The sequence below is a fragment of the Lepidochelys olivacea genome (assembly GCF_965140295.1).
Source record: "Lepidochelys olivacea isolate rLepOli2 genome assembly, chromosome: 25".
NCBI classification, from domain to species: Eukaryota; Metazoa; Chordata; order Testudines; family Cheloniidae; genus Lepidochelys; species Lepidochelys olivacea.
In genome coordinates, this window is record NC_140435.1 from 15,620,111 (window position 1) to 15,638,783 (window position 18,673).

Sequence of the window (18,673 nt, forward strand, 5' to 3'; positions counted from 1 at the left end):
TTGTAGTTACTTTTCCTTTCACTTATTGACTAGAATCTGATGGTAACCAAAAATGAATCAGACTAGTCTTCCAAGATAAGTGAAGTAGCAACATATAAGTAGCAAATAATCACTTTTAATGTTTTGATGGCTATGTAAGAATTTCTTTTTATGGATTTTTGGGTCTGACTTTCTCTTTCTGATTTTTGGGAAACCAAAGACAAGTGGGTGTAACTCACCTAAAGAACCAATTCCAGCTTACTGATTTGAGAGTAGGGGGAATTCAAATGTTCTCTAAGTTTATAGTTAGGTCAAAGGGAAAGCTGTATACAGAAGTTCCAGGTGATTGGAATTAATGATGGCTGAATTTTTCATTATTGTGTTTAGTTCAACATGCTTTAAAGTGAAGCATGTATCTTTGGTAAACATGATTCCCATTGGGCTTTTACCATATGGCATACAAGAAATTTGCTATATCATTTCCCTGTGTTTACACATTTTATTGCTTGACATTTGGAAGTTGGTACAAGATAACTTTAGTAATTGAGGTGGAGTAAATTTTCATACCCCAGTAGTTTTAAAGATAATCTCTTGAAGGAAAGGTAAAGTGACATACATTAGAGAACTTGGGAAATCTGCTATAACGTTTATTCTTACAAAGGGGATACAGGGACTGCAGTATTTTCAGTGTTTACATATCCCGTTGGTTACTCTACAGTTATTAAAATCATCTGTTATCTAGTTGGGTTGTTTATCGTTCTTAACAATTTTGTATGTTTCATTCAACATTCAGTGTTTAATGGGTTTATTAAAACAGTCACACTAATGTTCTCTGAGCTTATTCTCAGAGGGTCCATGCAAGACCCTACGCACTACTTCAGACCCTTAACTCGGGAATAAAATGGTGAATAGATCCTTGATCATACTGTCTGAACTGAGATTTTCACAACATGAACAACACCGCTTGGCCCCAAAGAGTAGATAAGTAAAGATATTTGATGTCGTCTTTCTTCTGGATATTTTAGTGCTAGACATCTGTTTTCTTTTATTTCATGTTGAAGCTATCGATGTTTGATTTACCTTCTGCTTTTCTAGCACATTTCATATCTGCTATTTCAAATGAGAATAAATATATTCATGGTATAAATGTGCAATCCTATACCTGTGGGGTGCAGAAGAAGTAATACTTCAGTGTTTTTAAATCTTTTCCTATACTCATAGTATGTAACAGCTGAAGATAATCTTGAAATAAAAGTGGAAACTTAAAAGCAAAGGAGAAATTCATCTTCAGTGAGTAACAGGCTTTGAATTCTTCAAACTATGCTAATTTACTACATTAGCTAGATGAAAGCACAAACAGGTTGTGTATGTTATTACTTAAAATAATGCATGTTGTTTGATTCAGACCTCATACTTAACCACAATATGTTGTTTGAATTACAGAAAGTTGTTTGTGGGTGGCCTAGACTGGAGTACAACACAAGGTAAGTTATGTATTCTACAACCATTATACCAAAACATTACAAAGGACAAAACTTTATACCTCATACTTTCTTATAAAGTAATATAGTAGTAAAATCTCTGGAAAATTCAAATGAGTCTTTACTACTAATCTTCAATTTTGTTGCTTTTTAATGAATGATGGTAATAGAATTCCTGTAAAGAAACTTTAAATTTAAGTTTCTCTCCTGATTGTGGTGTTCATCTTTACATTGTGTCACTTTCATATCTCCTGGACAAGGATATGGAGAAATTTTATATTCCCTGGTTATGTTGGTTGGTATTTGGAAACGTTGGTTTTGACATCCCTTAAAGTGCTGACTCAGAAATAGCAGATCTCTGTTTTGAAAACTAATTTACTGCACTATTTTCTTCCATCTGCCTGAGTGGAATTAAAACAATGAGCACCTTTGGTTTTCAGATACATGGCTAGTATATCCTCTTTAAATGGTACAAATCATCAGGTGCCAGGTTTTAGCAAGTGCATATTAGAAGATTTAGACATATCAGTTTTACAAAAAGTTATACTCTTTAATTGCTGGTTCTGCTTAATACCATATTTTTTTTAACAGAAACTCTCCGTAGCTACTTTTCCCAGTATGGAGAAGTTGTAGACTGCGTAATAATGAAAGATAAAACAACAAACCAATCTCGAGGGTTTGGATTTGTCAAATTTAAAGATCCCAACTGTGTGGGAACAGTACTGGCTAGCAGACCACATACATTAGATGGTCGAAATGTAAGTTTACCTTTCACTTTGGTTTTAACTATTTAGACTATGACTAGGTCTTTAATATTTTTTTAAAATCCGTGAATGTAAAAGTAATTTGGGTGGTGGTTGACATATGAATAATTCAAGCTATGTTTAATATAGTTCTTTCTGAAATGTGTAATCTGGGGGTAACTTTTATCAGAAGTGTTAAGTTTAGAGAGTGGCATCCACAGCTGCTTTGAATTCATTTATTAGAGCAAAATATTCTGCACACTCAGAACTGACCAATTTGGAACTTGTTACAGATTGATCCAAAGCCATGTACGCCTCGGGGAATGCAACCAGAAAGAACACGGCCAAAGGAGGGATGGGTAAGGAGAGATCCTTAAAGTATACTGATAGATATATTCTAAGGTCTTTCTGGCTAGCGGCCTGTGCTCTTCACCCCATACACATCATGAATATCATGTTGGTATTTCTCGCAGTTCCTGATCATCTTACATACATTTTAGAAAGCTCTTTAGCCTGCTTGGAACTGAGAGAGAAATGCAGAAGTATTGGTGTAAAACACAGTAAGCAGTTGGTATTAAGGCCAGATATCTTCTTAATTAAATTAAAGCTGACTACATTTTATATTCTGGTGTGTGAAGGAGCTTACATTGATACATGCTGCTTCAACAGAATTTTTAGTTCTAACAGCCAAGTGGTTTTTTCCTAGGGGTGCAGCTCTCGTTGGAGTTGTTGGTTATGCTACTAGGTCTTTTGTTCAAAGATTCTTGCCATTTTAACTGACATTGTGACATACCTACTGATTGCTTCTAGATGTACAACAAGCCAGAGTGTGGGAATCAACGAAATACCTTTGACAAGAAGCAAGTATGATTGAATGTGGGTAATGGTGGTCTGTGACTATGCAAGGATAAATAGAGTAGAAGTTAAATTGTATGCTTTTGTGAAATTTCAAACAGGCTAAATCTGAATAAGCTCTTATGTCTGATTTACAAGAGTCAAACAAAGTTCAAGAATTTCATCAACACTTGTATTTTGGGTTTTTTTGGGGGGGGAGGCGGGAGAGGTAGGGGGATGAATTACGGTAATTAAAAACTTATTTATGTCACTTATACTGTGGTAGCATCAGGTATTGTACCATAGCTTAACCTCCACCGCCATCTTTTTGGGGAAGAAAACTGGATTATTGCTCTGTTTAAAGTTCTGCTATATTGTGAACACATTTTTTTCTGAAATATATTTATTTTACTTGTTTAATTTTATTACTGTTCTGTCTCCTGTTTGTGTGTGGTGGTGGTGGTGTTGGTTTTTTTTAATCTAATTGGTAAAGTAGCTGTTTAGCATCTACTTTTTTACCTGTTGTTTGGATAGTGTAACTTCTAAAATCTATGAGTGAGCATGCAAAGCACAAAATGAGGATGAAATCTTTGCAGTTATAGGCAAAAGGTTTTTGACTGACCTTTTTTAATCAACTGATGTCCCTTTCAGTCTTCCTTTATGGTTAGGTCTACAAATTGAGCTCTGTTTCAGAGGGGTAGCCGTGTTAGTCTGTATCAGCAAAGACAACAAGGAGTCCTTGTGGCACCTTAGACACTAACATTTATTTTGGCATAAGCTTTTGTGGGCTAAAACCCACTTTTATCAGGTGCATGAAGTGAAAAATACAGTAGGCAGGTATATATATTACAGCACATGAAAAGATGGGAGTTGCCTTACCAAGTTGGAGAGTCAGTGCTAATGGCCAATTCAATCAAGGTGGATGTCACCCATTCCCAACAGTTGACAAGAAGGTGTGAGTATCAACAGAGGGGAAATTACTTTTTGTAGTGACCCAGCCACTCCCAGTCTTTATTCAGGCCTAATTTGATGGTGTCATGTTTGAAAATTAATTCCAGTTCTGCAGTTTCTCGTTGAAGTCTGTTTTTGAAGTTTTTTTGTTGAAGAGTGGCCACTTTTAAGTCTGTTATTGAGTGTCCAGGGAGATTGAAGTGCTCTCCTACTGGTTTTTGAATGTTACAATTCTTGATGTTTGGTTTGTGTTAATTTATTCTTTTGTGTAGAGACTGTCTGGTTTGGCCAGTGTACATAGCAGAGGGGCATTTCTAGCACATATCACATTGGTAGATGTGCAGGTGAATTAGCCCCTGATGGTGTGGCTAATGTGGTTAGGTCCTATGACTGTGTCCCTTGAATAGATATGTAGACAAAGTTGGCAACAGGGTTTGTTGCAGGGATTGGTTCCTGGGTTAGTGTTTTTGATGTGTGGTGTGTAGTTGCTGGTGAGTATTTGCTTCAGGTTCGGGGGCTGTCTGTAAGCAAGGATTGGCCTGTCTCCCAAGTTCTGTGAGAGGGAGGGATAGTCCTTCCGGAGGTTGTAAATCCTTGATGATGCACTGGAGAGGTTTTACTTGGTGGCCGTAGGTGACAGTTAGTGGCTTTCTGTTACTTTCTTTGTTGGGCTTGTCCTGTAGTAGGTGACTTCTGGGTACCCTTCTGGCTCTGACAGTCTGTTTCTTCACTTCCCCAGGTGGGTATTGTAGTTTTAAGAACGCTTGATAGAGATCCTGTAGGTGTTTGTCTCTGCCTGAGGGACTGGAGCAAATGAGGTTGTATATTAGGGCTTGGCTGTAGACAATGGATCATGTGATGTGGTCTGGATGAAAGCTGGAGGCATGTAGGTAAGTTTAGCGGTCAGTAGGTTTCTGGTCTGGGGGGGGGTGTTTGTGATTATTGCTTATTTGCACTGTAGTGTCCAGAAGGTAGATCTCTTGTGTGTACTGGTCCAGGCTGAGGTGAATGATGGGGTGGAAATTGTTGAAATTCTGGTGGAATTCCTCAACGGCCTCCTTCCCATGCGTCCAAATGATGAAGGCGTCATCAATGTAGCGCAAGTAGAGTAGGGGCGCTAGGGGACGAGAGCTGAGGAAGCATTGTTCTAAGTGAGGCATAAAAATGTTGGCATACTGTGGGGCCATTCGGGTACCCATAGCAGTGCCGCTGACTTGAAGGTATAAATTGTCCCCAAATCTGAACTCTGTTTCTGAGGAACAGTAAATCCTGAACATGAACTGCTTGGTGTAAGCTTCATCTATCTACTTGGGGAATATGATGGGGATATATTATATTTAAAATGGCTGCGGGAATAGGTGCACTTGGGTAAAAGTTTCAGAAGGACTTAAATGACTTAGGAGCCTGCGTCCTTTTGACTTCCATTGAGATGTGGGCCCTAAGTGTGTCATCACCTTTTTAACACAACTTGTGGTTTTGAGTCACTTAGTCACTTCTGAAAATTTTATCCTGAGTGTCTATCCTGTAAGCAAATATACTGAAGTAGAAACTATCTGACTACAGTTTAGGGCTGATCAGTGTAAATTCTCTGCTACCCAATTTCCCCCCAAAAAGTATTGTTCTAATTACCCAGAATTGTAGAAATCCATGAAAAAGTTACTTTAATGAAGTCTGTTTTACTTGGACTCTTATCTTGATTTCCCAGAATAACATGTTTAGTCTTCCAGTGGTTGTGAACCAAGTCCACCTGGCTTGTAAATTCATGGTTGCTGAAATTGAGTATAGAGTCAACTGTTGATAGGCCTCAACCTTTTCCAGGCTGTAAGTAGCTCTCACTTAAAAAAAAAAAAAATAAAAAGTGGCTTTAAGTAATCCGTGACTCTGATTCTTCGATAGCCACGGGAATGTTTAGATAGAGTACAGCCCAGGTCTACTACAGATGTTCCTCCACCTTTATTTGGGTGATTGACTAATCAACATTCAAGTTCTGCTAATGACATCAGTAATATTTTAATTACCCAACTTTTGTGGATTGAAAGAATGTAAATGATAGTGTCTAAAAATCCCCTTAAGGTTAAGAGGATGCACAACTCACAACCTGCTGGTTAATACTGCTTAATTAAGAAATTAATAAATAAATGCTTTCAGAACATTGCCCTCAGTTCTCATCCTTACCAAGAAAGAACACCAAGTTATAGCTAAGCATACCAAATTAATGAATCCAGAACAGGCTTTTGCTCCATTTGAAATAAAATGGGTGGCCTGCAAGTTTGGACTTCAATTTGAATTGTGACTTTTTGTAGTCCTAGAATGCAAAATGGATTAGAGCAACCCACCTTCATGTTCATGTACCAGTGGAGGAGATTATGCTACAGTGTTTATCACAGTTCTAACTAACAGTATTTTATTCCTTTTGATTTAGCAGAAAGGACCCAGAAGTGATAACAGTAAATCAAATAAAATTTTTGTTGGTGGGATCCCCCACAACTGTGGCGAGACTGAGCTCAGGGAATACTTCAAGAAATTCGGAGTGGTGAGTCATTCATCATCATGGCAAGCATCAGCTGGTTACAAGATGTTTTTCCCCCTGTCTTCATTCTGATTTCATTAAGCTGTCAAATCTTAGTGTTAATTTAGGCAAACTGCCAAAGAGACATATTGACGTGTTTTGTGATAAAGTACAGTAAATGTTTACTTTTGCAGCACATTTGCCGTTTTTCATAAGATCTCTTGCCCTCATGTGCACAACTTGTTATGCACCTTCCCTTGCCTCCTTTGGTTTAGCTATTCCTGTTACTATTTTCTCTCCCCCCTTCAAAGGGGGGGGGGAACCCTCGAGTTTAATTATGACTTGAGTATAAATGTGACTTATCACCCTCCTTTCAGCTGTTGTTCTAGTGTTCTGTAGTTTTATTATGAAAACTTTCCATTTGCTTTTGGAACAGCAGGTACTTCAGTGAATTTGCATCACCACAGGTCTCTGTCCTCTACCAAGTAAGCAAATTGGTAAAAGACTTTTTGGTGATCCACTTGACATTGTTTTGGTTTCATGATGCTGTTTTAAAAGTAACTGAATTCTTTCAGTCTTTAGAATCTCATTTCTAGGGTCAGACTACGAGTCATGCAGTTTCTTACTCATGCTTTTCTTGAAATTTTGCCAGCTTCAGTTTTAAGTTGATATAGAATGAAAATTTCCAGATATGACTTCATTAAACTCACATTTATTTCTACTTTTATTGTCAGATTTTTTCTGGAATAGGTAAATTGTTACAAGGTTCAAAGATTAGTTTGTATATTAAGTTCAATTTAAAATATTGTGGAGTAGTATACATTTTATATGACTGTTCATGTCAGTTGTATTGGTCATAATGTCAAAAGCAAAGAGATTCACAGTGGCTATTGATTGGTTGCCGTCACTCCAAAATGCTTTTGTCACCATCTTCACCTTTAAATCACCTATCTTTCTAAATTCCATCAGCAGTCCAAAGCATCTATGTAGCCATCTTTCTTAAGTGGTATAATGATGTTTTTCAATGAAAGTTGATTAAAACAATCTTTTTAAAAAAAAAATTACCAACACCAATGGCTAATAGATGTTTCTTTAGTTTGAAAAGCTGCGACAGACTGAGTTTACAAATAAAAATGGGGAATGGAATCCATAGTTGTGGAGCATAATTTCTAAAGGCTCTTCTCGCAGACTTATGGCTTTCCAATTCTGACCTGGATGGCTTGGGAGATACAGGGTTAAGTTCCATCAGATATAGGAGGCCACAACCATTGAGTGCAAGTGCCATAAAAGTAAGTAGAACACTTTATAGTTAAAATAGAATTTGGGGAGCCAGGGTAGCATTCTTAAGACAGGTTTCAGAGTAACAGCCGTGTTACTCTGTATTCCCAAAAAGAAAAGGAGTACTTGTGGCACCTTAGAGACTAACCAATTTATTTGAGCATAAGCTTTCGTGAGCTACAGCTCACTTCATCGGGCTGTAGCTCACGAAAGCTTATGCTCAAATAAATTGGTTAGTCTCTAAGGTGCCACAAGTACTCCTTTTCTTTATTCTTAAGACAAGAATTGTGTGTATAGTCATTTAAGTACCTGTAGAAATCTGGGATCCTGCATTCTGAGAAAAACACATTCAAGAGCACACAGAATTACAGGTATAGCAGCCTGAAAAACTAGAAGCTAAGACACAACACAAAAAGGCAGGCTCTGATTCTAAGAGACCTATGGGGATTATTACTGACCAGTGTGGCAAGGAGGACTCAAACCAAGCCAAAGCAGTATCGAACAGACCAGCAGAACAGATGTGTCAAAATAATATATGGCTTGCTGTCATGCTGCCAAATGGCCTACCAGCTCTAAATGATGACAAACCTGAGTCAGCAGAGTTCGATAATATACCTTCAAGTGAGTGTATCTTTTGTGGTGATCTCCAAAACATGACTGGAATCTTTCACAGAAGTTGGAGAGCAAGACAAATGGGTATCAGACTAATAGATTATTTCAGCTGCTTGAGATACAAATGTTCTAAGCTAAATTGAAAGTAGTTTTTTAAGGCAGGGATGTAGTGATATAGGAATAGCCACAAGATTATGAAACTGGAAACTTTCTGGTTTATTTTTATATTTATCTTGAAAATGGCCAAATAAGCTGCCTTTAAAATTGACATTAAAATAAATGTCACCCCTGGGGTTAGTCTCTGCAGATCACATTAATTGTGCAGTGAATTTTTATTCTGAAAAACCTGGAGGGGGTGATTAACATTGAAAATAATCAGCCCTAAAGCAGTACAGATGAACTCTGTTTAATACATGCATGTGCTCTGAACTAGTTTTACAGTATTTTGGAGACTCTGTACTTCAGAGTATTTCAAAATAAAATGGAGACATCCATTTCAGCTCCAATAAGCTTGCATTGAAACTTGCACTTAAAACATGGCTGCTACTCTGAAACCTTTAATATTTTATGGAATTTAGTCTCAATACAAATTTTTCACAATAACTCTCGAGGGCCCAGTTGGCTTTTCTGTGTAATATTTACCAGTGTTTGCCAAGGAAGCATTTTTTGAACTTTTATCCTGTTTTCCTCCAGCTTAAATGATCATAGTTCTCAAAAACTTTCAGCTTCTCTGCATGTGTATGTGATAACATCTCAGACTTAACACCAGTTTTGTAATTTAGCATTATAATCACTTCCATATTTAAACAATTCACGTGTAGAACAATCATTAGCATTACCCACTGGCATAACTTTGCTTAAACATCACAGAAATGTCTTATCTCAGGGACACCACGCTCCACGGAGAGGCATAAGCATGTGTGGAACTACATACAATACAATTCAGAAAAGCTACACAAATCCTATATTAGTCAGTAAAGTAGTTGGAATTAAGGCTGCCTCGTTCAGGATGAGGGTGGAAATGTGCATGTTGTGGAAGAAAGGTAGTTGAGACTGTGAAGTAGTACTGAAAAGGGGTGTTGAATGATTTAATTGTTTTCTTATTTTTATGGTCTGGTTAGTGGGATAAACAGTTTTGCAACCGTAACACCACTTTATCAATGTTTTTGGTGGGTAAATTTTGTTGCAGTCCTAAATAAGCAGCAATGTGGTTATACTTTAGCTGCTAGGAACAAATGAACTCAATTAGAATTTTCATAATTGGGAAGTGTTGCTCTTTACTGGAGTTTATTTGCATGTGCTGTGACAGACAAATATTGATGGCTACATCAGACATTTAATTGTGCTTTGTGGAATGAGTGCTGGAAACCAGCCTGTTCTTCTCTGCTTGTATCACTCCTCTGATAACATAGTTAGTAGAATTTCCCTTCTCTCTTCCAGGTCACTGAAGTTGTAATGATCTATGATGCAGAGAAACAGAGGCCCCGAGGTAAAGGCTGATCTACTTTGTCCTTGAAATTTCTTCATCCTCTCCTGTAGTCAGATGGCAAACTATTTCACACCATCAAAAAACGTAGTGGTTTTTTTTTTGGTTTTTTTTTTGGTTTTTTTACATTGCCTCAGGAAAAGATTTCAGTGGACAAATATCACAAACGTAGGCTTTTCATACACAGCTTCATTTGGTGTCTGTGTTTTTAAAGTCAGATGTTACATATTCATTTTTTGCTGGTTCTTTTTACTTGAATATGAACAGAATTAAACATCTGACCGAACATGTGGTTTTTAAAATAATATTGAAAACGTTCAATTAACTAATTTGCCTCAGATTTCCCACCTCCCCTGTTTTAACATGAAGGTATGTTAAAGTCTACAGTTGCTTTGTATTCAGTTTTTTTCTTTGTGGTTCAAATTATCTCTAAACATGAGATTGGAATCAGATCCATCCATTTGTGCTTTTTGTTTTGGTTAAATGTCTTCACTTGAAATTCAAGGAAAAACAATTTTCTTAAATTACATAAATTACATGCCTTTGAGAAGTTGTTTATATGTTTGCAGGAACTATATGTCCCCATTCATGCTAGAATTATTATTTGTGTTCCTTAAGAAGGAAAGCAGTTAATAGGCTATATGAGCGAGTCTGTAACCTTTGGTCAAAATATGAAGTAATTTTCATGTCATCCACTTTTCATTGCATCAATCATCTATTTGTTGACTATTACAGAGGCAATATTGTAAAAGTACATGAAGTTTAGTTGCACTGATCACCTTGTAGCATGTGAGACATGCTAGAGAATAGTTTGCCATCTGAACTTTCATTTCTCCTCTGACTCCATTATTAAGAACTATATTCACTTCATATTTATTAAGCTAAGTCAAGTCTTAGTTTTATTTTTAATTTAGACATACATCCTTAGTGGCATATTTAAGTGTTTCATAGTAAAGTACAGTAATGTTAAGTAAGTTTGTTTTTTTTTCTTTTTTTTTTTCCTTTTTCTCTCTGTGAATTGTTTAACTGTGATTAACGATATCTCTTTAGATTTCTTCTCTCTAGGTGATAATTTATCACAGAGGTACAGGCCAGTTCCACAGTCAGAGGAAGGGCGGGCTTTGTCTTTATTGGGGTGTAAACGAAGTTTCAATATATTTGTTTTGTTTTTGCCTTGATAATAGTCTTAATCCTCTTGCAACTGATCTGTTCTCCTTAAATAGAAAACAAATTCATCCATTCAGTAAATGCTGTAGAGCATCTTATTTTAAATAGAGGCGGCAGTGGAGACCAAAATAAACACCTGATTAAAACTTGCCTGGAGTTTTAAAACTGTCTTTTAGAAATTATTGCATCACCTGTATCTTTGAAATATTTATCCCAGTCTTGCAACCTCTGAGCAAAAAGGACTAAAACATCACAGCTGGTTTGGATTAATGGCTCCACTGCTAAAGCTGCACTAAAAAATTGATAGAAGGCTCCCAATCCACTCACAATATTAAAGGGTAAAGCAGAACTTTAAGACATCTGGGATGAAAGCCTACAAGTCCATCCATTTGAGGGAGTAGTTGTACCCCACAATTCTCTTTGATTTGTCTAATTTTAAAAAATGACTGAAATCCCTCAGTCCTGTCACTGTCGAAGCTTGCTTTTGTGTTCTCCATTTCTGTATCCTCTTCATAACATAGCTGCACACAGTTTCTAAACATGGCCTCCTTAATCCCACAGAAAATGTTAGAAAAATTTCCTCATGGTTTGTATTCAGTGCTGCTGTTTGTACATCCAAGAATATTTTTCTCTTGCTTGGTATTTTGTTATGTAAAATGCTATTGAGCTTATACTCTTCTTGTTCTTTTGAATTATTATCTTAAATTTCTATGCATTAAATTGCAGACGCCCACTTATCTGCCCAAATTCTTTTCTATCCATATTATTCTGAATTTTACCTTCCTCCTTTGACTTTAGTTTTCTCACTTTCTACAAATCCCTTAGTGCATGTCATTTTACCAAGTCACTGAGAGAGAAAGATCAAAATTGGCCCTGTTACTGTCCCCTATGGCAGTCTACTGCTACTTCCTCCATCTCAGACTGCTTACAACAAGAAAACTAGGGGCCAGATCCTCAGGTGATATAAATCATGGTTGCTGTGTTGACCTCTGAGACTCTGGCCCTGGCTCTTCAATACTCAAGTCCCCAGTCCTTCAATTTACACACAATCCTATCCTTTCCACATCCCATACCTACTCATGTTGTTGTGGTCTTTTGTGCAGTGCTTTATCAAGAACTTTTCTAAATTCCAAGTAAAGTAAAAGCATAGCCAACATTATTATTATTATTTATTATTGTTGTTGCTTCCTAAAAGAAATAATCTGCTTTGTTTGTTGTGATCTTTGTTTTCATGCTGTTTCATTAACTAAACCAACTAGGTTTCAGTAGCTCACAGGTTCTTTCTGTGTGTGTTCAGTTTCTTCGCTCTAGCTGCAATCCAGCTTCACTGTTCTCTTTTCTTGAGTCCCCCTAGATCTCATCTTAAACACAATGTGTTAATCTGTCTAGTCCATCAGTAAACTTTTGCCTTCGAAAAAGTTAGAGCAAGTCTTCCAATAGCTATATTTATCGTTTTTTACTACATCCTCTTAAAATTTTGTGGCCGTTCCCATCTGCTCTGGAGTTCTGTCATCTGTAATCATTCTCATTTCTTAAATACTCTTTTTATGTTATCGTGTTTGGGTCTTTAAAAAATTGTCTGTTTGCCTGATACATGGCATCTGTCTACTGACTTCGCCCAATTTTCTGTGAACAAACTTTAACGGACCATCTCAGTAGTTGGATGGGTATCATCTGTTTTTCCCTCATCTTTTGAGACGGAAAGCTATAATATTAAAGTGATCTAATACTCAATGCAGACTTGAATGTGTCCTCTTTCTACTCCAGTGCTGGTGAGAATTCCAGTTAACTTCAGACAAATATATTGATGAAATGCTGCTTTCAGTTTTGAGGCTGCTTTCATCATAGACCAACAAAACTTCGTTTATACTGCCAGTCTCTTGTGTGTGGGAAATGCTAAAAGTTTTTTCCTTTTATTTTAATTTTATTTTAGTGATGTCTTTTGCTCTTGTTGCTGACAGCAGAATTTGACCTGCTGGAATCTATTTTGGCCTGTATCTTTGTGTATTTTATATATAAACCTTCTCTACAATAGGCCTCTTTGGGCTTACCCAACCCAGTTGGATAAGCTTAGAGAGACACTAACTGTTATAGATACTGTATTTCTGTTTAATGCTTTAGAGCAATATATGGCTGCTGTCAGCACTAGCTGCAAAGCAAAATGCAAACCAAGGGGGAAATCTTGGGTTTCAGAAAAGCAGAAATGCACCCATATTCCATATGCTTTTGATGCTGCACCTTGTTTTGTTTTTTTTTCTTTCTAATTTTACTGCTGTACCCCTTAGCTAATTTAAAGAATGGCAAAACTGTTATATACTGCATGTGTTCTTACCTTTCCTGGGATTTGGTTATTCCACCAGCAGTGAGTGGTTGATGGCATGACTCAGCCTTAATGTTCTGTGAAATTAACCACTACTTTTCCACTCTCTAGGCAGTGTCAGCAGCTACAGCCTAAGCGAAGTGGTTCTCAAACTGTGACTGCAGAGAGTTCTCAGCTCACATGGTGCTGGTACCTTCTCCTTTCCAGCTGCTTCTATGGGCATTGGAACCTAGCTGCCTGTAAAAGCAGCTGGATGCTAGGAGGATCCAGTTGGATTGCTGCTATAGATGAGAGGAGGAAATTAGTTGCCCTTAGGAACACCAGAGAACCGGTGGTAGAGATGTGCAGGGAAAAAGGCTACTGGGGAACATATACTGAGATTGAAGAAGAAGGGAATCAGGCAGCAAGGGGAAGGGATAGCAACAAAACAGATTGGGCAGAGGGGAACTGACAAGCAAGAGACATGAGTGTTTTTTTGTTTTTTTTTAAAGGCAACACTGGTTAGCTTAAACAGCTAAATACTTCCTGTTTGCTGTGTAGGCAACTGCTATATTTGGCACAGGAGAGCTATGATTGGAAGGGGTAATGTCCATTAAGTGCTCTCTGTGTTAAGATATAAGAAGTTTGAGAATCTCTGACCTAGGCTGTTAATTTCTGAAGCTTATCATTCATCCATGGAATGGTAAAAATTCTCATGCTTTATCAGCTACATTTCAAAAAAATTTTCTTTGAATTTGTACTGTTTTCTAAGAAAGTAAATAGCCCACACACAAACACAATTTTTTTTTTGGGCGGGAGGGGGGAAGGGGGGGTTACTTTGCAGCATTAGTAACTGTGACAAGTGTAAGTTTTACCTGGGTTCCTAATCCTAGGATATATTTTGGTTCAAGGATAAGAGCAAAGCTGCCTTATTTTAACCTGCAGTTCCACAAACATTGTTTTTAGAAGTTGTGGTACAGTAACATTTAGGGTGTTGTAATAGTGTTTATCTCTCCACCCATTTTAGTGGATGGATTAGATATAAGAAACTAAACATTGATTTTAATTGTTTCAGTTTGTAATGTTGCATGTATAAAACTAAGCTGAGGCATTAATTGCCCGATAATTTATATATAAAGTACACACTACAGTTTTCTCAGAGGACTGATTTTTGAGAACTTCATAACACAAGCCTTGGTTATCTGAAGCCCCTGCTTGAACCCTTGGTCCGCCCCTAATACTGTTCATCATCCTGTTTTGTGTCACAACACCCTGCTACCTTGATTCACTCTTCGTCGTTGGCTAGGTTTTGGATTTATTACTTTCGAGGACGAACAATCAGTGGACCAGGCTGTCAACATGCATTTTCACGACATCATGGGCAAAAAAGTGTGTAGTTGTAGTTTTATTTTACCTTAAGACAAAACCAAGCCTTGGGCAATTGGCAATTTCACTGGTGAAATAGAATCAGTAATTTGTGGGTTAAGCAGGGAGATCCTAAAAAGTTAAAGAAAATCCAAATTCAGGGCTTTGTCCATGATGATGGGGAAAGTCCCTTGAGTTTGCATAAGACAATGGATATGAGGGGAACCTCTCCTTAACTTGCTGCCTATCCCATGAGAAGGAAACAGACCTTGAAGGCCTGAGTATTTTTGCAAGTTATTTAAACAGTTCAGATGAGCCTTTGACCATTATACAAGTAGCAAACTGCTCCATTTGAGCAGAATTTGTATCTGAATAAATTGACTATATGAATAGTCATGGTTTATGCACTGCTACGTGACTGCTCACTATTTTCCTTTTCAGCAGCAGGGATAGAAGTTAGTTTTAATTCTCATATGTTTGTAAATTGAGATCCCAGTGAAATCTCTGAGCTGTCTAAGGCTCGGTTTAACATACCACTCCTTCAGATGTGCATTTAATATTCGAATTTTGAGGCACTTTGAGGGGATCTGCCTTTATACTCTTAAACTTTAACCCCCGCAAAAAAGACCATAAAACATCATGAAGGATTGGTTTTTTAAAAATTGGGTCACTTACTGTGAAACTTTGATACGAACCCACATATTCTATATAGTATTTAACCACAATGCAGTTAAGTGACCTCTGGTTGTTTCATCTTCATACTGTGTTGTCAGCACAAGGAGGTTTGATAGGTGAGGGATTCCGCCTTTCTACTCCTTTTGATTGTATTAATCAAATGTGAACATTAAGATTCACCTGTGGAAAATCTAGAAGTAGATGAATAAGTAGTTCCTGAGAGAAATTCCTAAATCTTAATTATATTGTGAATACCACAGCTTCTGAAAGGGAAATTCTGGTAAAATTGAAAATATTTCCGCTTTATACAGCTTAACCTGAATTTGAAAACACAGATGTTAGAAGGCCGTTGAAAATCTACAGTGAAAAGTACCCAAAGAAACTTGCATCAAAACCAAAGGACTTTGTCATATTCCTTTAACTCAAACATTTTTCCATGTTGAATTTAAGATTTCTACAGCCTAGTAGCTCTCAGGCATTTCCTTAGCTGACAGGTAATGTGTTCTTGTGGGTTAGTGCAAAATTTGCATTGTTAAATTACAATGCTCTGTACAAAGTGCTTTAAAAAGTCACTGTTAAAGTTTAACTATTTAAAGCGTTACTACCCTATTTCGATACACTGAAACTATAGTCACATTGAGAAAAAGAATGGTTTACCAATTAATACAAATGAATTATCTACGTGAACACACTTTTGACCCAAATCTTGGAAGGAGGAACGAACATAACTTTCTTACTGTGAGTAGTTGAATCAATGCAGCTATTTACATGAGTAAAGTTGTGTGTTTTCAGGATTGGCACATTTATTTACTTATGTTATCCTCTGTGCATCTATTGCTTTTTCACTGATATTCCCTTAAACTTTGGAAGAACTACTTAAATTAGAGGACAGATTGCAAAGCAGTATGCCATTTATGAACAGAACCAAAGGATGCCACAGCTACTTTTTTATGGTTCTGTAAATCTGTGGCGAGCCTCCTGTAAATCTAAAACATGCACAAATATATGCAGTATTTTCCCAGGTTGCATGAAAGAAACCTAGGTAGTTCTTCCTCTTGTGTTTATAACTTTGGCCTTGAGCAGGTCTAGAATTCTCACCTTGATCCTAAAATTTGTTTGCATTAGGTTGTCCCAATCCCTAGTTTAGGCGTCTTAACACATCCAAATGCCAGTGTACAGGTTAATTAAATCTGCCATTTAGATAAATGTAACATTAGATAGTCCACCCCCTTCATTTATTATTAATAGACGCTTCAAGACTTTGAAATACATTTTTAATTCTCAAAAAAGGCTGAAGTGAATCTGCTTCCGTATGTTACTGAAAGAAAAAATTTAAAATTACGAGCAGGATTTTGCTTGTGTAAGCAGTAACCGAATTCCCTTCAGGAAAATGCGTTAAGGCTCATTAATTTGAATTCTTTGAGGAATTCCCTTGGTTCCTCTCTAGCAGGGCCTTCAGCTGACAGAGGTTTGGTTACTGTCATGTATAATGTCCTTGAGGCATCTTCAGAAGAAGGGGAGGGAGGCCTTTGTCCTTGTGCTGTGCCAATTTCCTGTTTGTTCTCTAACATGAATGGTTTTAAGACCTAGCAGGAAGAATACTTTTATTTTCCGTACTACTCAGGCCCATTAGCGATTGAGGTTTATTTTCTTTGTACTCTGGCATCCACTAAAATTAATCGTAAAATAAAAAAATACTTTAATTCAGCATACATGAGTGCTGAGTGTTTCATTAAATCAGAAACTGGATTTTTTTGTTGAGAGGTTTATATTGAATGTGGAGCTTATTTGAAGTAGGTCAGATGCACTTGATGCCTGGCGCCCTAAGACATTTTATCTTTACATGAAATAAGTTAAGCACTGAGGCTTATTAACACTTTTAAAAACAGGAAGGTTTTTGTCACTGACTTAACACAGTATGAAGATTTGCTTCTTATTGACTCAACTGTCCATTTTTATTACTTGCATGTTTGTTTACTTTTTTGTTAGATGTAATGTAAGATTCTCTTATCACATCCATTCCCTCTGACATTGTTTGAGTTATTTGAGATTCTTTAAGCGTTAGCCTGGGGAAGGTAAGTCTTTATCTTCCATTAGACATTTAAATAAAACCTAAGTAAAAAACCAAACAAACGAATGTGTGTTTCTCAGGTATGAACAGAGCTGAAATTGCAGGTAGATGGGGTGGGTTTAAACTATAACTTCCAAATGAACCCCAATCATCCATAAATGTTAAAGCATTAGTACCCTTTTTCAGAGTGGACTCTTTGCTTGTAGAAAGATCTTTACTAAAATTGTTTTCTTCTTTGTAAATGTCACAGTGAACATTTAAAAAATAGTCTAAAGACTAAGTTAAAAAGATTGTGCCTATAAATTTTTAGCAAAGAGCCATTGTAAGAGGGTACTGCTGCTTTAAGATGAGCAAGCAAATGACTACTTAATATAATGGAACAGAAATTGTTTGTAGGACATGTTTTGCTTTAAATATATGTTGATATAGGACTTGTAATGTCTTACTATCGCATCTATTGTACCTGAGAAACATTTTTTAATTACTGGCCTAACTAGTTTTATAATTAAGTATTTAGACATAAGTCATAAGGTGCTAAGTGTAGTCTTAAGTGTAATTAAGGGTGTGTGTGAAGGGAAGGGGGGTGAACTAACCTACATCATCTCCTAAATGGCTAATCTGTTTGTTTAGGTGGAGGTAAAACGTGCAGAACCTCGTGATAGCAAAAGCCAAACTCCAGGGCCACCGGGTGCCAGCCAGTGGGGAAGCCGGATCATGCCAAGTGCTGCCAATGGCTGGGCAGGTCAGCCCCCTCCTACCTGGCAACAAGGATACAGCCCTCAAGGTAAATTTTCTTTTGGGGGTTTCAGAGACCCAGAGTCAAAGGTGTGATTCCTGTCTTCCTTAAAACTGGCAGTGTCTTTCACTAGCCATGGTTTTGTTACTGACCACATTTAACTTGCATTATTCTTTCAAAAGGTAACATCATCTCATTAGTGATACAGATACTTCCAAGTGGAGTGAAACCATCTATGCAATGATGTAATACAGTAGAGAACTAAAGTACTGTGCATCTGTTTTCCCCAATTCTGCTTGGGTTTTTCCTTAGTTTATTTTTTTCAGAATGATTTTTGTTACATGCTGCAGAAATCAGTGGGTCTTGCCAGCACAAGTTCTGTTTCCTCAACATCCCCCAGCCTGATTAAGTGGGGATCAGTACTGTGATTGGTGCTTCATCCATTCTTTTTAAGTGTGGGGAGCAGGAGTACCAAATCAGCATGTTC

General features: G+C 37.1%; 1 protein-coding gene across 5 annotated transcripts in view; it reads left to right on the forward strand.

Moving 5' to 3' along the window:
- Positions 1–18,673, forward strand: part of DAZAP1 (DAZ associated protein 1) — a 35,589-nt gene that overhangs the window by 7,999 nt on the left and 8,917 nt on the right. For 3 of the 5 annotated variants that reach the window (XM_084614539.1, XM_084614538.1, XM_084614536.1), the window contains exons 2-8: positions 1,423–1,463; positions 2,052–2,218; positions 2,497–2,562; positions 6,411–6,521; positions 9,828–9,876; positions 14,646–14,728; positions 18,081–18,234. In XM_084614539.1, coding sequence (XP_084470665.1) covers positions 1,423–1,463; positions 2,052–2,218; positions 2,497–2,562; positions 6,411–6,521; positions 9,828–9,876; positions 14,646–14,728; positions 18,081–18,234 — 671 coding nt within the window. Of the gene's footprint in view, positions 1–1,422; positions 1,464–2,051; positions 2,219–2,496; positions 2,563–6,409; positions 6,522–9,827; positions 9,877–14,645; positions 14,729–18,080; positions 18,235–18,673 lie in introns of those variants that run through there. The other 2 variants (XM_084614537.1, XM_084614540.1) reach the window with 2 other exon arrangements.